The 27,862-nt window shown below is 41.7% G+C and overlaps 1 protein-coding gene across 1 annotated transcript in view; it reads left to right on the top strand.

Annotated features, from left to right (window-relative positions):
* Window positions 1-27,591, top strand: part of si:ch211-250c4.3 (uncharacterized protein LOC100535981 homolog) — a 35,935-nt gene extending 8,344 nt beyond the window's left edge. Inside the window, exons 2-8 of the mRNA XM_037783389.1 lie at window positions 6,655-7,436; window positions 15,139-15,300; window positions 16,457-16,619; window positions 20,202-20,329; window positions 21,474-21,595; window positions 23,783-23,887; window positions 25,339-27,591. Coding sequence (XP_037639317.1) covers window positions 6,655-7,436; window positions 15,139-15,300; window positions 16,457-16,619; window positions 20,202-20,329; window positions 21,474-21,595; window positions 23,783-23,879 — 1,454 coding nt within the window. The 3' untranslated portion in view covers window positions 23,880-23,887; window positions 25,339-27,591. The remainder of the gene's footprint in view (window positions 1-6,654; window positions 7,437-15,138; window positions 15,301-16,456; window positions 16,620-20,201; window positions 20,330-21,473; window positions 21,596-23,782; window positions 23,888-25,338) is intronic.
* The last annotated feature ends 271 nt before the right edge of the window (window positions 27,592-27,862 follow it).

Here is a 27,862-nt window from a genome sequence, read left to right as displayed (position 1 = left end):
TATTGCTGCATTACTTCTTGACAGTATTCAGGTTGATTTATTGACCTCAAGGCCTTGAGCACAATTACATGTAGTGTATAGATTACTTTGAAAATACCAAACATATCTGAGTAAAGCTGTTTATTTTCTGTCCACGCCTTCCTGCAGTACATGCCAGTTACTGTTACATGTTATCACTGCTGCTGCTGCTCCACGACCTTCTTAATCCCTCTATCTCCAGGCTGTGTGTGAACCACAGCAGCTCTCCTGACACACTGATTACACAACTGGCTGGATGCTGTCTTCAGACAGCCAATTATGAGATTATCAGGAGCTGCTGCTGGAGACGCTGGACAGGGGCGTTAAGTCTTTCTATCTCCCCTCAGGGTTTACAGTCCTGTCAACATGTTTAAATGATGTCTTCAATGTGACAGTACAGTTAAACTTTGAGAGGCGTCATCTTTAGTTACTTTCATTCATAGTGGTGATGTAGTTGTACTTAAATTAGTTGCACCTGCTATTTTAGTCTATTAGTTTGCACCTTAAAGCAAGTGATTTAAAGCCATACATACTGTGTCTGCAAATCCAAAAGTTAAAATTCATATCAATGAATTGGTTATCTGCTAAAATCTAAAGAAACAACAAAGACTGCTTTTCAACACATAAACGTGTTTTCATCTGATCTTGTAAAGTTATTGCTAACTTGCTTAGCTATATGGTATATTACTGGAGCCTGTTTTCCCAAATGATGTCAGTCAGGAATATGGCTAAATGTTGTTGAAATAACAGTAACGTTTCCCAAGATTACTTGCCAATTGTCTGTTAGCAAGCTACTTAGCTTCATTGCCATCTGGCCATCAAGAGATGTGTACCATTGTCACATTTCACTGACTGTAAATCATTCTCAGCCCCAGTTGCCAGAAAAAATGTTGGCAGTGTACGTTTCTGCAAACCACTGGATACGTTGAATGTCGACGTTTCTAAACCAAAAATAAGTTTCATATCAGCCTCGTATCATGCTTGCAGAAATGCACAATGACTGTGGTTAATGTTGTGATCGGTTAGGTTTAGGCAACACAACTACTTGGTTAAGGTTAGAAAAAAGATCATTGTTTGTGTTAAAATAATAATGTAACAACATAACGTAACGATGTAAAGCCTCGTCCACAACAGGAACCTCAGGAGCGCGTGGCGGCTGCGTTACCTGTTGTTTTTTATTTCGGCGTCCGTGTTAACAGGTTAGAGCAGCCACACTGCCGGCGTGAGACGCGCGTCTTGTCTATTTTTGACGTGAGCGGCGCGCGGTTCACAGCAACAACAGACATTGAAAGTGATCTATTGACTGTATATTGACATCATATCAGCAACATTACTACAGTTTCAATGTCTGTATCTGTGAAAAAAAGTAAAGACTTATTTTAAATCAACACTACTAGCTTTCATTTCAAAATAAAATCCCTCAAGCGTTTTTTTCTGTGGACAGAATTCCTTCATTTGTTAACACATGGCTTTTATTCTGAAATATGTGCAGGACAGTGTTGTACACCCGACGCGTTAATCATGCAGCCACCACGCGCTGTTCATGCGGGCTGTCTGGCTGGGCCGTAACATAACAAGCCTGACAGCGTAACTAAAATAAACAACGACCGCCCTTAGCGGATTTTCTTATATATCGTTAGGCAACAAGCGTAACAACGATACGTAACAAGCGTAAACTCACCGTGTACTTTTGCTTTCACACAGGACACGAGCAGACCCAATCCACCACATCTTTAGTGGACTTTCTTGCTCTTTATACTCGTTATTATGCCACCTTTCAATAACAGTCGCTCCATACACTACATCACTTGCTCTGCCCGAATGCAAAAACGTCCACGTTAAAAAAACAAACATTAAACATCCACATTTAATGTTACAGAAACTACATGCCAGTGTTTTTTTTCCTGGCGACTGGGCTGACCATTCTGCCTGTCTTTTGTTGAGCAGTTTATACTCCAATAGAGGAACTTTATATTAAACTGGATGTTGCAACATAGATATGATATTAGCTTACTCAATTTTAGAGCTCAAAAAAAAAGAAGAGAAAAAGATCTGATAACGATATATTGGCAGATTTTTACATCACCATATTACAATTAACAGTTTGCAGTTGGTGAAAATTAGCATGTTAAAGTTCTCCACAGTTGAACTCTATAGAAATATCTGTAGAAATAAGTTTCTAGCAGAAGAGTTCTGGAGAAAAACAGCAGGAATCTAAGCAAAAGGTTTTTATGAATGAATAATGCAACAGCTTCTTTATCTTTATCTATTCCTCCGTCAGCTGGAAGCATTTTGCATTTCAGGACTATTGTTTGCATTGCTGGTCACTCTAGATCCTTTTACATCACACTCCGGCTTTGAGTGGCTTCAGCGGTGTTGCACAAGAGACAGTAAACACTGATTCAGGCTACCATGGACATAAACACACAATGGGCTTCAGCCAGTACAGTGAGGTCATTGGAAAAGACAATAAGCCTCAGTGGTGACCTGCTGAAGCGACAATGGAAATAGCTGTATGCATTCTTCTATTTTTTCCCCAGCATTCGGCAAAAACAGGAAATGAGTTTTCTAGTCCACACAGAAGAGAGTTTGTTTTGGGAGTCAACAGCTTAAAATTGAGACATCTAAAAAGAAAATTCTGCATGTGGCATAAGCAGATTAATAGAATAGAAATTTTAATATAAACGTTATAGACATTCATAGTAAGCAAAGAAAATATATACAGGGCATCATCTCTGCCTTGATGAGGCCACAATTTGATTCAGTTGGAGCGTCAAGAGAGTGGAAATTCTATGTTTGTATGCGCTGCAAAGCATATGTAGGGAATACAATGTGTGCTATAATCCAGTGATTAACTATCACATCTAATGATGGCTTTTCAGTAATTGCTGTGAATATTCCAACAAGTTCTCCAATTTACAGTTTTTCTCAATCACTTTGGCTCATTTTTCGAAATAGCCTTAACTGTGTCTTTTATCGAAACTGTTGTCACAACTGTTTGATGGGACATCACAACTATATTGCATGTTTGCAAAAGGTAGTAACTCAGCCAAAACACTTCATTCATGTTAGTGTCAGTCAGTAAACTGGCCAACGGTACCAAAATGACAAGTTGTTTTGTCATCATGTGAACCGTACTGGTACGACATTCAAACCCTGGAAATGTTTCTAATATACGAATCTCTGTTTTGTTCTACTTTTTGTTGACACTGACTGCTTACTGTACTATACCAGAATTTGTCTAGCTGAATGCTGTTGTGTATCACACTGAGCTTTTAGATTTTCATTTCAACAGTAGGTCAAATACAGGATATACACATTTGTATGTACTGTATACAGTACATTTATTTGTGTAGCAATGTGTTACGTGTACTGTAAAGTCGTATACAGTGAACAATGAAAACAATGAAAAACCTGCAGTAGTTCAGTTCAAAAACGACAAATTGTACCTCCTCGCCATAGAAATTTATGAAATATACATCTATGTCTGACAGATTTTGATAATTGAACGAATCATTTTGCATAATTTTGATCAGCAAGACGTGTGCAAGTAGTTATTGTACTGACTTTTTTGCACACGTCTCAAACACGTGCAATTTGCTTGAATGAATGAGAAATTCAAAAAGTAGACCAAGGTTCTGCTGGGTTCCAAGCTTGCTTAACTGTTATTGGAGCATAGAGCAAACAGGGGTGGGACTTAGGAAGGGTCAATTCACATGGCTACCAGAGGTCTTTGTCAGGTAAATGTGTCATATTATCGCGTTTGATTGATGAACCCATGCTATTGATTTAGGAGGAGAGTGATACATTATTTCATGATGTGCACATCCATTATTCGTTGTGGTCATTTGTTATTTGAATAGTTTGAGCTTTAGATTCTGACCGTACATAAGCACTGTATGAAAACAGGGAAAGTGCACTTTACTCTGTTTTTTAAGTAAAAAAAAATCTCTTTGTTTTTGTGTTGCACCACAGTGGGAAAACACAGACCTTGTTTAGCAAGGGAAGAGACCTGGTTCACAGCCTTTAGAAGCTGATATGGCACTACCAAACACTGTAGTATTAGTGCTTTAATTGGCAGAGCTGCTCCTCTTCAACAACACGGTAATAAAAACAGTGGTGTTTTTCTAGGAACTACGGGTGTGTGGCTATTTCGTTGAGTGATTGACTCGTATTAATCAAATTTAAAGATATTTCACATTTTGAGATTTTCAGTTGTGCCGAGTTACAATCAAAATTTAAAACCCCTCCAATCAGTTCCAATCAGCTAACATCCTATTTCTAGCTAATTGCTTGTTAAATCATTCATCATTCAGTGGAGGCCTCCACCCTTCATAATCACAACATCCCCTCTGAATCATCTGATTGTCCACATTCACACTGCATTTGCTACTTTTGCTTTGCTGTGTGTATTATCAGTAAACCAAAGAGTTCCACTTCCATTCAGATTCTCACAATATGCTTTGGAAAAAAATTCCCCTCCAAGGACTCCCTCCTCCAGAGTTCCCCTCAGAGAGGATAAAAGCGTCGGATTTACCACTTCAAAGAACTCTTAATCTCATATTTGCCTCAGCAAAATCTCCAATTTACCCTGCAGGAAGTTGCCCAACCTCCATTATGGATAAGGGGTGATATAGCACTCTGGAATTATATTCTTCCAAAGATGCTGCTTAGCTGCAGTATCAAACTATAAAAATATAACAAACCCTAAAGTCAAGCAGGGCCCCCGCATTTTCCGAGGGAATTCTTTTTGTCTTTTTTCTTAAAATTCAAAGGTTAGAAGGTAGGAAAAAAGACATATCAAATTGCCCACAGTGAGAAAGAGGAGAGGACACATATGACTGCTCCCTGTAATGGTCTTAACTGGGGCTTCAGATCAAAGTTGGACAGGTGGGACACATTGTGTGGGTCCTGTGGTATTTGAGTTAAAGAATGCAGGATTAAATAAACACCAGTCTTCAAGGGTTCAGTCTTTTTGATGGTGCATGTGGTCCATACATAGTCAAAAGTCTGGATACAGTCCAGAATTAACCAGTTGACAGAATGGTTGAAATACCTGCGCTTCTACAGTCTTTCATTTTGTTCTTAAAAGCCATTAAAATTAATTATAGTACATCCAACAAGTTCTCATCCCAACTCCTCACATACGCTTTGTCAGACCACTCGGCGTCACTTTTCTGTCGCAGTAAACACGTGCTCAGTGTTGTGAATTAAACAAAAACACTTGCGTAGGTTCAAGGCAACAAAACCAACATGGTTGGGCTTAAAAGTACCACGTTTGTACAGTGAAAATGTGACTTGGTGTTGTGAACACGGGACACAAACGATCGGCTGCCTTGTGCGGCGGTATCACACGCGATGGCCGTGACAAAGCATTGGTATTTGATGCTCTGCAGGTATTATATAATTTGATTATGGGTGAAATACCTTAGGTCAAGCAAATCCACTCTCTGGCAGCCCTAAGCTACACTTTGGCTTAACCTCAAGTATTTCAAGGCCTTTTGTTTCCTTTGAGGCATATCAGAGACATTTCAGGCTGTGTGAAAACTGGAGGGCCATGTATGCAGATGGGGGACACTGTTCTCTCAAGAAAAACAGCAGCATCAGTCGTTTCACTGAAGGCCCAATAACTCAGGACCTCTAGCAGTCGTAGGGTCAACAGAACATGGGACTTTGACATGGGAGAACACTGTTCGTTTCATGTTTTATACCGACAGTCAACGTTGGTTTATTTTGACTGACCACAATTGTTTCCAAATCTTAACCAAGTACATATTTTTGCGTTGATCCCGACTGACATTACTGTCTTTAAGAGGCTGTAGTGGGTTCAGTCTTAAAGCTAGAGTGACGATAGTGGTGCGGTATATGAAACTAGACGACATGTCATGTTAGCTTGTCAAGAAGGAGGCTAAATAACACTCCAAAGTTAGGCTAAATTGTAGTGAGGGAAAAACTGGCATGGTCATTTTCAAAGGGATCCCATGACCACTGCCCTAAAGATATGTGAATGAAAATGGGTTCTATGGGTACCCACGAGTCTCCCCTTTTACCGACATGCCCACTTTATGATAATCACATGCAGTTTGGGGCAAAAACCATGCAGTTTTATGCATGCTTTAGTGTGTTTGAATATTTCTGCATACTGGGGTCCCTAGACAGTTTAGGAATTACATAAATGTGTGTGTTCCTCAAGGTCTTGGTGTCTGAATGTGGTATTTTGGAGGGATTATTTGATCAATTCTCGAGTGGTAAAAAAATGGTTAAATTAAGCACCAAATCTGTGCAACAAATGGTATCAACACAAACATTACTGCAACAGCTTATGAGACATAATAGATCTTTGGGATGACCATCATATACTTCTATCATAATGTTCTAAACCCTTATACACTTTCACAATTCATTTTAACGAATTAATGAATGAGTTAATTCATTAATTAATTAATGTTTATTTCTGATTTATGACTAGAACTTGACACACTGTGCTGAGCTGCATCTCAAATTAATCTTCAGATTCCCAGCTTTCTTAAACGTGGGTATGTGGGTCTCCTAGGGTTAACCAATATGATGCATATCCCTATAACCTTAATCAAGTAGTTATTTCAATAAATCTGTATTTCTTTGTCTGTTTAATAGTGAAAGGAGAGAGAGATCCAGTGCTGGACAGTGAGGTTGTCCTGACCAAAATGAAGCTCTTCAACAACTTCCACGAGAAGCTCCTGATGGCCGACGACTCGGCGTCCACCATCTCCACGGTGTCGGTTTCCGAGCAGGACATCTCAGACCCCATCAAAGCCTCTGAGGAGAATTCCAATCTTGACGACAAGTCCGGACAACCTCGGACGGAGTCTGGCTCAGACTACCTTTCTGCCATTTTCTCAGACTCTCAGTTGACGAGGTTGTACAAGTTTGAGTCGGAGGACTCTGGAGTGGAGCTGCCCAGCGGAGCGAACTCTCCATCCACCCCGACAGGCTCTGAGCAGAGCTTCATGGTCCACAGTCGGGAGTCCTCCTGCAACTCCTGCAACCTAAACTCTGACTCTACCACTCTCCCTGATAAACTAGTCACATATGCACAGAGCTCTGAGATTACAGAAGCAGAGGACTCGGTGGATAGTAGTCTGACGAGTAAAGCAGTGGATACTCGGGACGATGTGTCCATACACTCTGAGGAGCTGAGTTCAGCTGTGAGAGTGGAACTGCACATAGATGAGGACATGGATAGGGTCCAGTGTGGGGCTTTAGGAATCAGCCCTGAGGGAGATGAAGAGATGTGTGGACAGCTCAAGGAGGAGACCTGCTTAGGAGGATCCTGCGATGACGTGACGGGCAATGACTTTGAGCCGGAGCCTATAAGGAGGAGCGCCACCAGTGACAGCCTGGAGGAGTACATGGATGAATGCTGCAGATTTAGTGAGGTAAGAACTTCATGTCCAAACATCCACAGATCCATCCATCCATATCCTGCCCTTTATATGGTTGTAGGCTAAGCAGGCTAAGCGAGGTATCCCAGATTTCTCCCTATAGCCACATCCGACAGCTCTTCCTTGAGGACCTTCCTTCCTTGTTCCGAGGCCAGATGGGATAGGCTATATAACCCCTCCGGCAAGTTCTGAGTCCACCCTGGGGTCTCCTTCTTGTCTATAAATGTTTACTCCAAACATTTTATACTGTACATCCAATGTCACACATGATACTTTAAATGTACAGATTGAATGTGAAGCAAATTGTTGCTTCATTTGGGTGAATTTGGCAGCTGGATTGTTTGCGCAGTCCCTTCTTATTGTACATAACAAACTTACTTATTTAAACCCAAACCACGATCTTTTCCTAAACCTAACCAACTAAACCTAAAAACAACGCACGGAGAGACATTTTGGAGAGCACACCAACTGCGCGCACAGCAACAGCTGTCGATTTTGCGACTATTTTATTTTTATTTTTGCTTTTCAAAACGGGCATCGAAGCGCCGTTCACTTATTCTGGAAAGTGAAGATGAAGGAGAATCAGGAGCAGATGAAGAGATGGCTTGTCAAGAGGAATTGATCCAGCTGATGTAAGTGGCTTACATTTATTTTCAGTATATTTGAAAAAAAAATTAAAATATATACATGAATAGTTTTTTTTACATTTGTACATTTGGTGATCATTTGGGCAGAGAAGGTGTTTTATGATTTTATTCAAGGTATCAGGTGATAATCCAGACACTGTAGCTATCAAGCAATCTCATATGTCCTCATATACTGTGTGAGATGTGAAATACAAAAATACTTACTGGGCTTATATGATCTGATATTTCAAACCTTCAATATTTCTAATGATTTTTATTTGTTTTATAGTGATGATGAGCAACAGGCTGCTGAAGAGCCTGAAGAGCGTCCTCTCCAGCAACAGACAAGGAGCTTTGAATACATTTCTGAGATTAAATTATTTTTTTCTCTTGTCTTTATGGTAATTTGAATTATTTATACATTCATGTGACATCACTGCAGCTTACATATGCTGGTACCCCAGTTTGTCCTGAAATTAGTCATGAGTGTGCATTACAGTGTTGAGATTCTATCTTAATTATTACAAAAGGAAACCATGTGGACCAAAAATAGCAACAAAAAAAAATGGCGTAGACCCCAGAGGGTTAATACAATCCCTTAGATTTGCTTATTGAAGAAATATGGCAAAGATATGAAGTGAGAAGGATATTTTACAGTTGAAAAATAACCTTTTGCATTCATGTATGTGGTGTGCTTCCAAAATTGTTGAATAAAGACAATTATGGTTCCTCCCTTTTGGATGAGCAACAAAGATATTTCATGTCCTCTGTCATTATCTATAATTTTAAACTCTTTCCCTCTACGTCACCATGGCAACTGAAATAAGGTTCACCGAGTCATACATTTTCTAGAGTGCATTTATAGGTATGATTTTCGCACGGAGATCCTTTGATTATCAGATATTGTTTTTAACTTATAGCTGAACAAAAGAATGTAAAAAGCACTGCTGTCGTACCTGTGCTTTGACCTATTCCTTTGCCAGGGACCTGACAAAAAAGTACACATTCATAAGGACCTGCAGGGGCATGTTTCATACATGTTACGGGAAAAAAGAGTTATTTTTCTTGTTCAAATCCAGAACAAAGTGAGCTCTACATAGAGAGCACCTGACAGCTGTGGAAGAGTCATAATAATCAGCTGTTTGATGTTCCTGAACACATCACAGTCAGGCCTTGAGACTGTCTTTCATTGCTGGCAGCTATTAGAGTGAGAAACTAATACAGCCCAGAGATTTCCATTTGTATCTGCTGTTTCTGACAGGAGAGGAACAAATTGTGCAAATGATAGTAACAAAAGGTTTAAAGCACTTTATAAGTCGCAATGTTGTTTCCCAAAAGAGAATCAAAAAGTAAATTAATTATTAGTGTTAGTAACATTTTTATTGACATTTTTACCAGGCTGAGGTACTGAAAACGCTACTACTTTGAGATACCATTATCAATATTTTTGAATTTTAAAATGTCCAAATCAGTACAATAGCCTACTATGCAGTGCATAATATTGGCTATGTCAATATATAGCTTGGGCTCTATTATCTGTGTTCTAACAGGAGTCTCTAGCTACGCTAGCGGCTCTGTAAAGCTTCAGTTCTGTTTTCCACAAGGACGGCCAGACATGAGCTGACATGGAATCGTGACAAGGAAACGTTTGGATCTTTATACTCCGTGCGGGTTTCTCCTCGCGGCAAACCAACATTCTCAAAGCACCTCAAAGTTCTCCATTTTCTCCGCCCATCTTTGGCTTGCATGTTAGCATGCTGTCATTTAGTAATTAGTACAGACAAAGTACAGCTGAGCCTGATGGAAATGTCATTAGTTTTGCAGGTATTTGGTCATAAACTGAAGTATTTGACACATCAAAATGATATAACCTGATGATGGCCCCTTGGTAAATAGTCAAGGGATCATCCTGAGGGGAACAAGAATGTCTATACCAAATTTCATGGCAATCCATCCAGTAGTCGTCCACCACATCCTCCCTGTCTCATCCTCAAAGATCTGTCAAAACAATGCCGAGCTCAAAGGCCATTTCGAAGACAAGGTTTTTATTATTGCCGGCATATCGGGCAAACCATAACACGAGAGCCGCAAGGTGGGGAGGGCATGCGTTACAGTGCGCGGCAGCTTTTTCATGGACTCATGTCACGCAGCACCTGTTCATCTGTGCAGAGGGACTGGAGATTTTTCTAGCGATACTGTCGCTGACCACCTGCCCCTCTCTCATCTGAACCCCCTCCAGTTCTCCAGGCCTAGAGCTTGGCGGCCTACCTGGACACATCAAATAGGTGTCAAATATCTCAAATTACTCACATATTTACCCAGATAAAGGCTCTTTGATAGGTCCCCGGAGCCCCTGTGGGGTAATGGCGTGTGGCGGTGGCTTTTAGGGGCCTCAGCATGACGGTAGGGGTACATTGCTGACAGGCAGTAAAGGTGGTGTGGCCCCCACGGTCATCATCGTCACTTGTCACCAAAGTTAATAATGTAATTCCTTTCCCCTGCTAAATGGGACTCTGTAGTCCGCGGCAGAGGGATATGGGATTTTTCTTGCCTCAAATATGTGAACATTAAGGACTTTCTCTGTGCTCACCCACCTACCTTTTCTCTTCTACTCTGTTCCTCCGTCTGTCGTTAAATACAACAAGAATGGATTCTATAATCTCTTAAAGTTAAAGTCTTAATGGTCAGATGTTGGAGATATCATTGAGTACACAGCTGTCATAGTTCCAAGTAACCGTAATCATATGGACTGTTTATCTGCATGTCTGATCTCACACTTGGTATCAGTGCTAGTGTGAAATGTAATTAATGAAGCCTGAATCCTGAATCCACACGCCATTTACTTGAATTCCTCAGCTGCACAACATTAGACAGTGTCTATCAGGTTATTACACCTGATAAACACTCAAAGGGGCGAATTCACAAAAGGATTACGCGACTTTTGCGGCCGCTAAACCTGCACAAATAGGACAAAAGCCAACCGTGTAATTTAATGGTTGTCACCTGCAAAGGGTAAAATGCACCGCTAACGGCACTGTGCTCCTGTGCCATTTGCATGTAATTAAATTAGTCAATGTAAAGACATTTGGCACTAAATTGTCCCCTTTCTATGCAAATGAGCCTCACTGCAAAAACAATCCAATCGCAAAGATCGGCGCTGATAGCCACCCGCAGTTACAGTGAAATTATTAGCATATGGACGAGTGGACGAGATTGGAGCAAATATGATTTTATAGAAGCCTATCTGAGATCTGCTGTCCATCTGCTGTCTATGAGAAACGGCTGTCAATCACTTTGCGAACTCCGACCAAAAGGTCAAACTAGGCAGTGCTAATGAAATATGAATCAATATTCTGTTACGTTAATGTCTATTTCTCTCCTCAAATGTTTTCAAAATCATCTTGTGATGCACGGTTTAGCTGTAAAATGAGAAAGTTTTACAAAGCCAAAAGTTAGGTGCCAACACTTGGACAGAAGGACAGCTCCAGCACATAGTGTCCTCCGGTTCCTGCCTGTCTGCTTTGAAAGATATACTGCAGGGAAGTGAGGCAGAAACACTATCTGCGTGTTGAAAAGACAGAGGTCTGGCCAGGAGAAGCAGCGTACGTGCTCTGCTCGTACCTTCCTCCCTATCTGGATGCTCCGCACATCTGGCGCTTCATTCCTTTCCAACACTGTCATGTTTAGGAAAGTATTTTGGATGCAGCAAAGATAATGGAAAGTGAGGGTCAGAGAAGGCCTCGGGTTTCCACGGTGATCTTCGATGTTATTGTCTTATCATGCTCTTACTTTAAATGTGAAAGAGGGAAAAATTAAATCATACAACCAGATATTGCCTAATTTTAACCAATAACTAGGCTAGTCCTAGCAACCACCATAGTAACATTACATTTATCCCACATAAAAGGTCCCATATTGTAAAAAGTGAGATTTTGATGTATTTTATATTATAAAGCAGGTTTAAATTATATATAAATACTGTGAAAGTATCAAAATACTCAATCCATGGAGAAATACACACAGCCCATATTCAGAAATTGTGCTTTTGAAACAAGCCGTTAGGATTTCTGTCCATTTGTGATGTCACAAATCTACAATATTTAGACAATTTTACAGTTTTAAATGTAAACATACTAAATGTGTCCCAGTTTATTTCCTGTTGCAGTGTATGTGAATGACATCAGCTGACAGGATGTAAACATGGACCCAAGCTGTTTCCTAGCAACCCAATTCCGTTGCCATTCCATTGAAATGCACTAAAACGGAGTGTTTCTGACAGAGGGTGAATACATGTATATTCAGACAGACAGTATGAGAAAAATAATGTGTTTTTTGAACATTAAAGCATATAAACATGTTCTAGTAGAAACCCAAAATACAAGTATGAACCTGAAAATGAGCACGATATGTCCCCTTGAACACAGAAAGAGTCTCTTTAGCCATACAGAGGAAAAGTCATCAAAATAAAAGAATGTGTTTCCAACAAAGTTCTTCAGTGCTATGGTTTTACGGTTGTGATATTATAGGCTACATGAATAACTTGACTGGCTCACAGCAGTATATTTCTTGTAAAGGTCCTAGTGGAACCATTTGAATGTGGTTCTACAGGTCATTTATGAGTTTTAGCCACACTAGAAATCTGTTTCTAGCTACTGTGTAGCTCTGGCTCACTATCAGTTGGTTGGTCCACCACCTTGGATAAGACTGAAACATCTTAACAAATATTTACATTGATACAGATATTATATGCAACCTGACCCGCCAGATGGTTTGTTCCACAGAACCATCTGAGAAGCCGTCATTGGAAACTGTTTGGAAAAGGGCAGGCACTTTCAAAAAATACTTGGCAGGTGATTGGATGAACCATCTGTCAATCAAACTCTTACTGAAGCCAGTCGGGAGAAGAACAGAAACATCTTTTACATCGAGAAAAGGCTTCAGTGCCGTTCTTTGCTCTTCTTTCAATGAAGAAATACTCTCCAGTTCTGATAGAACTGATGCCATTGCAGCATCTACGCTAACCTCTTCATCATTGTTGTTTAGAACTCCTTGTCGCATCACACACACCTAAACCACCAAGCTCGTACGCAGCTGCCAGTATCTGCTCACAGGACACTGTAAAACTAATGACATTCCCATCAGCCTCAGCTGTAGTTTATCACCTCACTTGTGATCGTGAGCTTTGTGTAGTGACAGAAATAACAAGATTGCAGATACAAACGGTCATTATGAGGGTTTTTTTTGGGTGATGAGCTCAGACATGGAGGAGATGGGGATGGTGCTTCCAGTGGAATCGCTGCTTCTTTGAGTCAAAAGGAGACGGTTGAGGTGGCTATGGCATTATTCCCCCAGAACTCCTGTGCGTCTCCCTGTGAAGGTATTTCCATGCATGTCCAGAAGAGACCCCTGAGTTGACTTGCCATGACTTACTGGACAGTTTACATATCTGCCCTGGGATTGTCTTGGGATAGAGTGGAAATGATGTCTTGACTTCCTTGCTTAGACCTGCTGTAACCAAGTCTTGGACATTACCTGCTAATCTTCAGCATGATATCACTGTCATTGTGAGCATGTTAACGTGCCTAAGTACAGCTTCAGAGAGCTGCAAGCATAGCTGCTGCCTCTTCTTAAAGTTGGTAGAGTAGAATTCAAAGTCATTTTCTGGAATTTCGTGAAACGCTGTGATGTATATGAATCCATCAGACTAACCTTTTGAATAATGAAAACAGTGTAGATCGTCCACGTGTACTACAGGGTGTTTTTTTTACTTCCTGGTTTCTTTTACTTCTTGCCAATTCTTAGTTTATTTCTTATCAGTGAGCAGAGTACACATCAGTGTGGGCCGACGCGGACCCTATAGTAGCATGAATGGAACCACGTGCACATCCACTCGACTGCAGCTGTCCGTGGACACGTAACGTATGTCCGAGGCTTTTTTCCCAATCCCATTTCTTCCGGTTTCTACTCAGACTACATTTTTCAGTGTTTAGATTATGATATTTAGGCTTCAGACATCCTTTAGCTGCAGCATAATGACCCTCAGATTCAAATAAATAACGTCTAAATAGCTCTTTTCCAATCAAAAGGTCTGACGTCAGCTACTAATGTCCACCTCAGGCAATATTGGATCCAGTGTTGCATGCAACACAAGCACATAGGCCTACTCTAGTATTATCCAAACTTCACTTGTCAAGACATGTAGCTTTTCACATCCTTGTGACCTCAGTCAGCTCCGTGTGTGAGACATTATCGGCCCTCGATGGCAGCAACTCAGAGGAAGTGCAGCAGGGTGTGTCTGTGTGTGTGTGTGTGTGTGTGTGTGTGTTTGTTTGCATGTGCTTGCCCATTTTAAAATGTGTCTGCGCACGCAAAAGAGGGCATTCCCAAATCTCACTCTCTCTTCCCGTCCGTGGATCACTCATTGGTCTCTGTGGGGCCGTGGATAAGATCTGCCCCAGCCCCGATAACGTGCCTGTCTCAGCCAGAACGGCCTCCGGTTACAGACCCTCCCCCTCATCAACAACTACCCTGGAGGATGTGAGGGTCATCTCCTGGAAGGAATACCCTTCCTTATCTTAATTAGTCGCATTCGTCTGGTAGCTCGCAGTAAAGAGGCTCTGTGGAGTCACACAGATGAGGAAATCCAACGGATATATATTACATTAACCCTTTGAACCCGATTGGTGCATTTTGTTTTTTTGACCAAAATGGAAGGGGTTGATGAGAGCAGAGAAAGTGAACCAAAACAGTGAAGTTGTGGGTTGTAAAAGATGCAAAATGCTCGGTAGAGTTTTCTTACACAGTAATTTGACCCAATGTTAATGTAAAAATATTGATGAGTAGGAATATCCTACAATGACATCACTGAGTCCATCCACCTCTTCAGGGGAACCAAAGCAAGTCCCTATTACCATCCTTTCAGATCCAACTCCGTTCAAGATTGAAGTGTCAGAGCAAACACATTACTTTTCTCGTAGCTTACTTCAAAAAACAAAACTTCAAAAACGTTAGAAAACTGGTAACTCTCCCCCGGGTATCCTGAGTAACCTGCTCACCTTCTGTTTGTTCAGGCACAGCAGACGAGTTCCAACCCTCTGGGTTCAGGCCTGGGTTACCTGGAGCACATCTGCCAACTCCTCGAGAAGATCGGCCAGCTGCAGGAGACCAACCTTCGGCTGCAGAGGCAGATCTGCGGCCTGCACAAGGACAGCAAGGTGACAAAGGCCAAAGAGGTGTGTGACTGTTCTTTTACTTATTTTTATTTTGAAGGTGGAGAACATTGATTTCACACTTTTTATTGCTCTTATTCTTTCTATCTATCTATCTATATATTCTGTTTTTCATTGTGTTACCTCATTAGGCGATCAGATGCTTCAGTAAAATAATACTGGAGTCGACATCTGCAGGCCTGATCTGGTCAAACACTGAATACCAGAGGTTTAACAAAAATAGAAAAAAGAAGAGGCGTGGGATATAAACGACGTTATGTAGTTGTTATGTAATAAAGCCGAGAGAGGGGTTCTTTTGTGTCGATATCAGGAGGGAAATGTGCGTGTGTAGGCATATGTGCAATTGGATGTGTTGCTCTAGAGGCCTATTTGAACCTTGCTTCCACAGTAGGTGAAAGGTAACTTCAGAGCAGGGAAAGAGATCATGTGGCAAAAATCAGGAATTGACTTTCTGTAATCTAGGATCGCACAATGAAGCCATGCAGGTGGTGTGTGTGTGTGTGTCCGTACACATGCTCTGTAATATTTATAGAGCAGCAGAAAAATCCCGTGACGCTGCTGTCGTAGGCTGCATTTGCGTAGTTTGCCCTATTATGGGATTTTACCTGGAAGTGGTGTCATACTGTCGTCACCCTTTCAGTTGACATGGAAGGATGTGAACCCACACAGGATGAGCATACGTACAATACTGACACACAGACACCTGCACACACACATATTGGACCAAAATATCACGGGCTCAAATGCCCGTGTATAATACGGTAATACAGTAACGCACTGTCTTGAGCATTTAATTATTCTCTGGAACAAATATGAAGTTTTGGGGAACGGTTGGCCCATAACATGGCACAAACAAGTAAAAGTAGTCTAACAGGTTGCAGGATTATTTAATTTATTTATTATTCATTTTATTTCATTTGTATGAACAAATGAAGGAAGAATTTATGCTCTGTAATTAGTGTCAAGTTTGTGTTTTGAGGTGATCTTGCCTTTAATTTATTTTTTAATTTTCTCAACAAAAACAAATACAGTAAAATAATTTCAAATTTGACATGGTCATTCTGACTGACCCTGTCGATAGTTTCTACTGCAAACCAGTAGAAATTCATAATATGAAATGCTAAATTAAGAATATTCTTCTTCCTTCCTTTCTGAACAGGACTTTTTCCAGCAGCACTGCAGCTGTGCTGCAGCCAGCCTGGCTTTCCAGGACTCTCAGAAGAGACACTCCAAAAGTGAGTTTCTGTCACCCAGTGGAACCCTCTCTGACCTATCCACCATCCACGAGGTCACCAGGCATCCGCTCATATCAACCAGGGGAGGTAATGTTATGGCATATTTTACTTTATTTGCTGCAAAAAGGAAGAAATTACAGAAAAGAAACAACAACTTTCAAATTGTGTCCTTCAAGGTGCTATTGAACAAACATGTCCAAACATAGTGAGCATGTGAGAACATGTTTTCATTCATTCATTTATCTTAAGCCAGACAATTTTCTTTGTGTACAGTATGTGATGAACACATGCTCAAAAAATAGTACTACAATTGTGTTTGATGGCACAGATTTCACCACACAGAGCCAAACTACATGCTAGAGATTCATTAGAGAGCGCTGGTGAGTCTAGCTAGCACACATTTCAAGATGTCTTGTTATAATCAACAAGACAATTTGTGATGTCAAAGAGTGTTCAAATAAAGGAAAATCATGGTTTTGGCCACCGTTCCCATTGGTAACTGGAGTGGCACTCAGAGAGCGCAGACCTCTGCCAAGCTGCCCGAGTACGATTGCCCCCCCTCTCCGTGCAGCTTGTGACATCATCCACGTGTATTTTTGTTTATGTTGAGATCAGCTGTACGCAGCAGAGCAGCATAAAACACTTCATTCAAACTGGACAGAAGCAAAGTAAAACTGACCTAAATCGTTGTTGTTACTCTTTCCAACAATCACCAAGTGTGCTTTGGTCGAACATAACTGTAATTTCACCGAGTTTAATGTGAAAAAACGCAGAATCTACAGGTGCCCCCCCTCCCTCCACCCCCTGCTCTCTCTCTCTGTCCCTCTCTCTGCAGGCAGAAGGAAAGAGGCTGTGTGACGCGTTATGAACGCGTCATCAGTTACACTGAGCATGTCCTAAAGCCTGTGTGTAATGCACAGGCTGAGTTATTAAAAAAAAATCCTGAATCCGGATCATGATCCGGATCACCACCGAACTCTAATGGATTGCCACACCCCACCCCTCTAAAAAAATTAATAAAAATACATCGTGGACTTTTGGAGTAATCCTCCAAACGGACAAACCAACAATCAAACCAAAGCCGGTGAAAACATAACCTCCTTCCTATAGGCCTTCGGCCTTGGCGGAGGTAATTACATTGTACTCAAAGTAAATAGTTCTATCTTATATTATATAGTAGTTATATATATATAGTTATATCTTGGAGCACAGTGACATCACTAAAAAGAAGATGCTTTTGTTGGCATTATTTGCTTTTATTGGACAGATGAAGAGTGTAGTGGCAGACTGGAAATGGGGAGAGAGAGAGAGAGAGAGAGAGAGAGAGAGAGAGAGAGAGAGAGAGAGAGAGAGAGAGAGCGAGAGAGGAATCTGACATGTAACAAAGGTCCCAGAGTTGGAATCATACTGGGGACATCGTGTCATGCACTGTAACCACTCGGCTGGTTTGACAGGGCAAGAAACACTAGCAGCGAAATGATCAGATTGTGAACAAGGTTGGTCAAATTTATTTGGAAGAGAAAACAAAAGTGAAGGGTAAAATTATTATCCAAACATCCGCAGGAGTTTTCCGCAGATGTTGAATGATCTCAGCCTCCTCAGGAAGTACAGTCTGCTTTGGCCCTTCTTGTAGAGGTGGTCAGTGTTTATACACAGTCCAGTTTGTCGTCCAGCTGCTGCCCGAGGTACTTGTAGGTACCCACCTCGTCGTGGGGGTGGTCTAGACTTCCTGAAGTCTATGACCATCTCTTTGGTTTTTGATTTGTTGAGCTGCAGGGGGTTTGAGTGACACCAGGAGAGCAGGACAAGCGAGTACATATACTTGTATAGATGCAACTTCATCTAGTACAGTGAAAGCATTGGGCTTCTAGAAGATAAGATATTCATTATACAGTAGTAGCTTTCTATTCTGTGAGTCTATGATATGCAGCTGAGTGCCCTGGAGGTTACTAAAACTGCCCCTATTTAACCTTTAGCATTTAATTACTAGTAGGATCAGCACTTAATAACCTGCCCCAGTGGGATGTGTCAACAAACACACACGCGCAGAGCTACGTATTAATGTTTTCATTCCAGTGTTTGTCTGACATGTTCCTGAAATGGATCTGTTACCGTAGGTGTGTTATTAAAAAGCCTTAGCAGTACTTAAGTTTCATGTTATCATTACTGTTTTCGGAGCGGCTCACGTTGCCTAAGGATGAGGCGGTGGTGGCCGACAGCTCGGTGGTCCCCGTGGGGGAAGATGTAATTATGACTCGAGTCGGACACGGGCGGAATTCCTGGCATCCTGCTCACGGCGAGAAACACATAATGTCCCGTGGACTCTGGAATGTCTCGGTTCTTCCTCTGATGGGCAGGAAACTGGATCTGGAGAAGAGGTCGAGGAGTCAGGAGAGGAGGGGGGGCCCAGATTATGCTGTGCGGCGGTGTGGGATTGTCACTTGTGTTTTGGTTATTCATGCTGCTCTCCTTCACGTGGCCGGGTTACGTTATTGGCCACCGCAGCGCAACCGGAGTTTCGTTTCTCCAAAAGCTGATTATGTTTCAACTTTTTTTTTTTCGGCATCCCCTCCCCTCCGCCACCCCCACCGCAGCCTAAACGCACTACAAACATTGAAATAAATGGGAGGACTGGCCTGATTTAATACAGCCTCACACACAAAAACACGAGACACAGCTGTCGACCCGGGGTTTTCCTTATCTAACGGAGGGCCGTGATCAGTAGAAAGTGTGAGCCCATGTGATGAGGGGAGGTGTGTTTACATGGACGTGGGAGAAGTGGGGAGTGGGATGAACGGGGGCAAAAAACAGACCTGAGTTCCTTCACCATTTGTCAGAACAGTCATCACTCCCTTCTTATGCAAGCAGCGGCTCCCAACATGTGAACAAACATTTCACCTCACAAACCAAACTTATATAGAGTACACGTGCAACACAGTTTTAAAGGTATTATATGTAACAGTTGTCGGTTGCTGTTTCTAAACACACAGCATTCAAAGTTGATCCCTCCTCCTCCACGGCTCAACGACTTTTGTTTACTTCACAACACTGAGCACGTGGTTACTGCGACCTGAAAAGTGATGCCGAGGGGTCTGACAAAGCGCCGGTATGTGCCGAGCTGGGATGAGAATGTGTTGGGTGAATATAGTGGAGCATTTAGCAGCTAAAGAGCCAGTTAGTGAAGACCAAAGTTAATTAGTCAGTTAATTAGTTAATTGAACTTAAATACTCATTGGGTGGCAGGAAACATGACACTAACAACACTGTCTCCTAAAAATTAGGTTTACAAATACATTTTCAAATATGTTTTTGATTAACATGTCTGCCAGACCAGAACACACTGTAATTAAGATATAATGACACTTTGACATTTTCCCCAAGACACCAGATTAGCATTTAAAACTTTTTAAAATACAAATGTGCACAGCAAAAAACCTAAAACAACTCAACTATGACAATAAATAAACAGAGTGCACATGAGTGATTTGCACGTGAACGGGCCTCTGGTGGCTGTGGGGCTCTATAGAAGCAGTTACCAAATCACTGTAAAAAGAAGGAACTGCCTTACAAAGACGCAGATTGGACCATATGAATACTGATTTCAACCCTTGCTTACCCAAACTAACTCTCCCACTCACACCCTGTACATTTTTGTGATTTGTGTTTCAGACATGAGCGGTGAGGGTTTGACACCCGTCCCGCTGTGGAGGACAGGCTTGAACCGAAGGAGTTACACTGAGGGGGAGGTCCGCTTCCTCGGGGACAGCACGGAAGGGCTGTCCATCTCCCAGCGCAGGGTGAGACATGTGCACATGTTATAGATCCACTACAAGAATTGCACTCAGCAGTGTCTTGGTATTATTTAACAAAGGACCTTTTCATGTAAAGACATATGAGGCAAAGTACTGCGGAAAATGGACTAATGCCCAGATTCCAGTTCAGATCGCTAGTTTGCTTCTTAGTATTGTATTATTGATTGTGTTGATATTAACGTACTAATACTATACTAACATACACAGATTACAGATTGTCTGTCCAATCAGTGTTTATGTGGGGAGGTGCACTGCTTTCCGTCCTGCAGATATCTCCAGCGGTCCTGACAGTTGTGTCAGCAAGGGTTAAGAGTATACATTATGGCATTAGTATGAACTTGAACATGCTACAACCCTGGTTTTAATAAGAACAAGCTGTCTGATTGGCTGTTCAGCCTTGTGGATCAGAGATTTACCAATTTAGTATATTTTTCTGTAGTTTTTACCACCACCTTTTCTTTTCTTCTACAATTAAAAGACCAACCCCTTGACCTTACCTCTAGTGCCACTAAAAGTCAAGTTTGCACACTTCATAAAACAGCAGAATGCTGGGAATATTTTGTTGCCAATAAAATCTTTTGATTTTAATGACCTACCAGATGACTACTGTAGCGCAACATTTCAGGACAAACCTAATTAGTATGTTGTTTCTTCTGTATATGTTTGTATTTTTCAGTGTTAGTTGTGTTCAAACAAAACATGTGGCACATTTTAGACAGGCCCAATTGCATACAAAGTCAATGGAAAAGACGTGATTAGATGCAAATCCGAAATTTGTACTGTATATATTTACTTATATATCTTTATGAATCAGCTTCATGAACGTACAGAAATGAAAGGACAAAGGAGAGACTGGAGGGAAAAAACAGAACAAACTCAAGTAGTCAATGCATCCACTGCTAGCTATAGCTAATACACTTTTGGTATGTTGGCTGTTTGGGACAAAACAACACAGACTACACAAACGGTCCAGCAGCCCAATTTGCACAAATGAACACACCTTAATGAAAACCTGTGGGAGATGCTGGCAGGGCTTTAGAACTTTGGTCTTGTGGTCACTTGTCACATCTAAAAGTATTAAATTAAATATTGGTATTAAATTGTCATTCTTGTGTGTTTTTGTGTTTAGCTGAGTGAAAACTACACATGGGGAAGAGTCAAAGACCTGGTGAGGAAAACTAAGTTGAGGAACCAAAACAGGCTGGGACTGACTTCCGCCTCACTGAAGATGTCCTGCCCACAACTCTACATGTGAGGAATACATTACAGACTACATGTTGTGCTGTATATTATCTATAAACTGTTTATGGACCATTATACTAAATCAACACTGAAAACATGACCCATGACCCCACAGACTCAACAGACTTTCGTTTAATTTTCATCTGGAGCTGTTTTTCCTGGTTTGGTCTAGAAGACCACGTCCAATGCAGCAATGCTTTCCCTAGTTTTGTGTGGAATAACTTGACTATCCTGCACAGAGCCCTGATCTAAATCCCATCCAACACCTCCAGGGTGAACTGGAATAACGCAGAGTGAAAGCCTTGGACTTTTGTCAATTAAAACTGCAGTAGTTGGATCGTACAGGTTGGTGTTACTACCTGCTGGACATTTCTGTCTGTTGCACCTCCAACGGTGAGGTGTTCATCAGCTCTGGGACGGTTATTGTTCTTGACCTGCTTGCAGGCTTCCAGTACTTCAGCCAGCTTCCTCAGGACCTGGTCATACCGCTGTCTGTAGTGCCCCTGGGTCAATATGGTTTTGCACCCTGACAGGATATGTTGAAGGTCAGCATTGGTGGTATTGCAGAGGGGGTGACCCTTTTCATTGCCGAACCACTGGTGGAGGTTTCAGGGGCAGGGCAGGGCATAGGTTGCCTTGAGAAGGAAGCTGAGCCTGACTTGCTGGATCTTCAACAGGTTGGTCCAGCTGACAGACCTGTTGAGAATGCCCTCCCATTTCTTCCCATTTTGTCGACATTGCTTTTTTGTATCGGGCTTGCTCCGTCCTTGTCACCACCACCTTTCCCCTCTTTTTTTGGTGGCCTTCGACCAGAGACTCTGCCCACCTCTGCTTGTCCACATCGCAGCCTGGCGACGATCTCCGGATGTTGCAGCCTGCTAATAGTCTCTTTGATCTCCATGCTACGCCTGCCACTTCCGGCTCGTTCGAACGGGGACTTCTGCAAACCTCACTAGCGGGTTGCTGGACTCTCTTGTCTCCAGGATCTTGTCTTCTCCTGCATGTAGCCAAGGGTAATGGATTGGGTTGGCAGCTGGAGTGAGTTTGTCCCAAAGAGGCGTGTTTAAAGGAGCATTTTTGGATGTAGGAGTTAGCGATTCTGTCCTGTTTATGAAGGAATTAAGGACATCTTCAGTGGCTACATCACCCTGTGGAACAGTGTGAAGTGGTAACACCACACCTTGTACTTTCTCGGGGAGTTGTCTCTGGTTGATTCTGTATCGTTTTTCTGGCCCTCAAATTCCACTCTCATTCTTTGTTGAATTTGATCGTTGACCAAACCTCACTGATAGATATGGTTATACTAATTCTGAATCACTCATCACTTAATCATTACTTGTATATACACTACACAGTTGGGACAACTGTTAGCCAAAGAAAATATACAGCTCAAGAGGCTTAATTAGAATTACTATAAACAGAAAGCCCAAACTTAAGTGTCTTTTGTTTTTGTCATGATGTCTCATTCCTTTGGGTTGAAATGCACCAGGGAAAAACTACTGAAAATAAGCTGTGCTTGTTTCCCTTGTTTGTTTGAACTAAGGAGGAATGCAAGTAATTTGACTGCAGTGAAAAAAAAAAACAGCATGGTGGAAAAGAAAGGCACAATTTTGGGGTGGGAAAGCGGTGACAGCTTCAGTGACTGTTAAGCAAGAAGAAGAAGAGTGTGACAGCAGCCTGGCAGATGGAGATAAAGGGAGCTATTAGCTTCATTTTTTTGCCTGTGAGAGGAGAGGTCTGAGTGGGGATGAACTGTGGCTTTTCTTTATTTGAGAGCTTGTACATTGTTGGAATCTGATGGGAGGTGGAGGGCTGTTGGCCCCTTCAGTCTCTCCCTCTGTCCTGACCGGGGCTTGGCACAGACCCAGATGGACAGAGGAGGGGGGGGTTGCAGAGTCAAGCCTGAGGTATGCCTGGAGGAGTGGGAGAATTACGCCTTGGATTTAAGTTGAGGCCTGGTGAGATATGGCTGCAGTCCAGGATTCATTAGAAAGAACACCACCCTCCTGCTGAGACATGCACGCCGGCCAACTGCAGCTCTTCTGACAATGTGGGAATAATGGACAATATTATGTGTTCTCATACTCCCAGGCTGAGCTGCTGTGATGCAAATCGAAGGGAGTGTCACTGATGTCCATCAGAAATACTGTAAAAAGCCAGTAGCTTACTGTAATAACTGTTTCCTCTTCCTTACAGGCCTGATGTGGAACCAGTAGAACCCGCTGGCAGAAACAGGAACTCCATGATTTCCTTGAGCCAACAGAGCAAATTGGACTTCCCTTGGCTACAATAAACTTTCAGGTAATGCAGACTACTTGTTATCTTTCCTCACCAGTAGTGCCGTACTCAAAGGTCTATACGTATGATCCAATCCACACCATAGGTGGTTTGGTTCCCCCCCCCCACACTGTATAAGCGGCAGAAAATTGACGAATGGATGGACTTACGACGTACATCAGACCGGCACATACGAAACGTTAAGCGCCCCGTTTTGGGGGATAGAAACCAAAGATCACATAGATGTCAATGCAATACGACATGTGTTTGGATTGTAATTTTTATTCAATAATCTCATGTTAAACACATCTAACAATTATTTTGCAATCTTGCCTGAACCTGAGCATTCGCGATACCTTTATAAATGAAGGTTGATCGGCGTCATACCCCTTCGGTCTTCCCCTGTCCAACACAGTTGCCGGATATTGCTTATCCAGACATCTATACATATTTGATTGAATCACATTAGGCTTAGTGTTGTCTGTAAATAACCAACCTGTTGATAGCCAACTGTTTGATCTACACTATAGTATATAGTTTAGTCTACATAGCTATAGTTGGAGACGACAGTCTGATGCTGCTATACTGTATGACCGTACAGCAGCAGCCTCCCATTCAAGGCAACGTTAGCTATCTATTAGTAGTAACATAACAGTCAGCAGCATCAGTTAGCGATTTACCACACTGACAGTGAATAATCAAGTATCTTATGTGCCTCAGATTTCTGTGTGAAAGCCTCGGTTAACCCGCGACACAACAGCATCTCCTGCATTTTCTTGTTTCTCTCCTAAGGTGACAGCGAGTTTCTTTTCCCCAAAAAGGGAGCGCAGCCTCGGCGATGACGCAATGCTGGTCTGGTCTATAGCTTGGAGCCATAAAGCCCCTCTATTATATAAATATATTTTTTAGGACATGGCATGGGGAACAAATCGGAGATCAGCATTTTTGGATTTACTGTTGTTGCCATGTGTCAACTTCCTCTGTTTACGCTGTTGGCGTTTACGCTGTTGGCGTTTACGCAGGATTGTTTTCCCCCTAAAAGGGGCGTGCTGATGAGAAGCTACGCTGCATGACGTATTGCCGGTCTGATGTATACATCACATGATGCCTCCAGTCCATGCAAACAATAGATGAAGTCACTTAAGTACATTACAACTTCACGTTACATTAATATCCAACTATTGCCCGATCAGATCATCATATCCTTCATACTGTCACGTTAGTATACTTTATTATTGTAACATAGATACACAAGACTGAATATCATAAACAGAATGTTCATTTTGAACAAAATGCTCATTGACAGTGCTTTTTGACCAGATATTCCTATGATATTGGAGTATGAAAATAAGGTCTGGTAACTGAATCCACATAGTTAAAGTCCCCCTCCACTCAAAAACGTGTTGGAACAATGTCATTTTAGTGGTAACATAACCTTTCCTAAACTCTGCCCTCCATCTTTGTCTCCTCCTCAGATCAGATCCAGCTGTCTCACACGGGGAAGAGGAGGACACCACAAAGTGACTCAGATGAGGAAAAGAAACCGTGAAGAATGAAAAGGAGGAAATGAAGAAGAAAGAAAGAAAGAAAAAACTGACGGAATTAAAGGAAAGGACTCTTGTACGGGAGATGCCGTTGCTGCACGTAGGAGAGAATGATATGTGAAACTCATTGTAACTCAACTGTATATCGCAGTGTACATGAACAATATAGGTTATGTTCTCATGAAATTAAGAAGATGAGGATACTATATGATCTACGCTGACATTTAACTGCATTATAAATTCTCTGGTGATACTATTTACACTTCTACAGGTTTCCATTAGGATGCTGCAACATCTGTAACAATCCAGCTAATGTGAAACTTACACATATTTCATAACTTTTCATTTCATATGAAGTTGTAAATGTGTTATAGACAAATGACAGACTGCTTTGTATAGTGTGTGTGTGTGTGTGTGTGTGTGTGTGTGTGTGTGTGCGTATGCATTATATTGCATAACCAGTGCAAGCAGAGATAATGTGTATGAAGAGTGCAGGAGAAATACATATTTACATTTACATAAACTCTGATGATAGGATGTTGCAGAAAAACATGACTCTCTTGATATAACTAAATATATAAGTGGTATATTTGATGACATGCGGAGCTTGCGTTTGACATGTTAAGCTCTGTGATTTATCTTCTGTGCCGGTTTTAGCGGCACTGAAATTCTGCCCAGACGAGATGCAGGAGTCGTGAGTTACAGTATGAGAAAGGAAAAGGCCGAGGGTGAGTAGTAATATGCTGAATTCACATAAATGCGGTAAAGGCCTCGGTATGCTTCAAATTAAGTGCTTGTCGGATCATCTAACAGCGTTTGAATTCCCCCTTTTCGAAAGCCGGAATCGAGGTGTCTGGCAATTTAGCTTTCCGAACTATCCGGAAACCAATAAACCAACAATACTGCACACTTTGATGCAGTGATTGGCCAGGTGTGTGACCAGATGTTTCCTTTACGCCGGGATTCCACCTCTGCGACTTTGTTTTGTTCCATCCCCGGCACGGTCTCATACCAGTCGGTTTTGCCCGACTTGCATATTTCGTGGATTTGTTAATTTTTCCGGGATATTTGTACTTCTACCGGTAGGCTACGTAGTTAAATGGTTTCTTTTTTTGTCTGTTTTAATTGTGTTTTTATTGTTGTTATTTCCTACTTTGTAGCCTACAAACAAAGTGAATGCCGTTAAAAGTTGAACAACGTGGATCAAAGATTTGTGCCTGTATAGTGATATGATATCATCAGGAGTCTGCAAAGGATGTTTATTTTGAAAATTGACCGGGTGCCCTAGCCGTTCCACTTCCTGCCCAGCTCGATCTGCTCTGTGCAACGCACCACGTCTCCGTCAAAAATAGACCATGCGTGTACGTTTAGCGTAGCAAAGCGGATAGCTGCTTCTGGGACACTTCTGAAATGCGCTACTGTGCGTCTGGTGGAATCACAAGGAGTCGTGATCAGACGTTCAGCAGGGACAACACACAAAACACAGAGTTGTTGGAGAGAGATTGATGAGGCCCCACCTTTTAGTCAAAAGTGTATCTACCATCCAGAAAAGGTAGAAACACTTTTGATTCTACATGTGCTGTCATACAAACTAGTCTGTTTCAAGCATACTGAGGCCTTAAAGATCTACTATCTGTCCCTGATCGATGTATCCCAGTAATGACAGAACAAGTAGTGAGCACTAATGCTATTCCTTACAACCAAACTTTGTCAGTACTTTGTTTCTCGACACCTTTCACGGTCACGCTTGTCGTTGTCAGATGAAAATCTGGAATTCTTTTTTTTAAATTAAGCTTTTTGGAATCCAAGACAAACAGGACAGCCTTGTTTTAGCTAAATTAAAATACATTAGTTCAGCGGTTTTCAAAGGTTTTATGAGGCTTGTGGGTTGCAAAATAGTTTCATAGAGAATTGAACTGTTCAATGTATTTGAGAGTACGATGCTCCCAAAAGGTTTTCAACCAAAATAAAAAACAATGTAAATCATTTTTTCCCCACATAATGTTTACTCGTTTGAAAGACACAAAAATATGTAACAAACATCAGCAACTCCCCTAAACTGTAGTAATTTGGCTATCAGGAATAGTATTGTATTAAGGTGCGTTCAGATTGAATGCAAAGCAAATCTTTTGCCTCATGTTTTTTGTGCAAATGTCACAACTGGACTACTTTTGCAGTCCGTGTTTCTTTTTTTTTTTTTTTAAAGTTATCTTTTTGGGGGCATTTTTTCCATTTTTTTTATGACAGGACAGTGGATAGAGAGAGAGTGGATGCGGAAAGGGCCACAGGCCGGATTCGAACCCGGGCCGCCGCGGTCAGGACCAAGCCTTAATACATGGACGCCTGCTCTACCAACTGAGCTAACCCAGGCGCCCGCAGTCCGTGTTTCTTTGCCCCAACTTTGCAACCATTGGAATCCACTTGTGTCTTTGCATTAACTTAATATATAGTCGAG

The sequence above is a fragment of the Sebastes umbrosus genome, chromosome 10 (assembly GCF_015220745.1).
Source record: "Sebastes umbrosus isolate fSebUmb1 chromosome 10, fSebUmb1.pri, whole genome shotgun sequence".
In the NCBI taxonomy this organism is placed as follows: domain Eukaryota; kingdom Metazoa; phylum Chordata; class Actinopteri; order Perciformes; family Sebastidae; genus Sebastes; species Sebastes umbrosus.
This window is presented reverse-complemented; position numbering and strand designations above follow the sequence as displayed.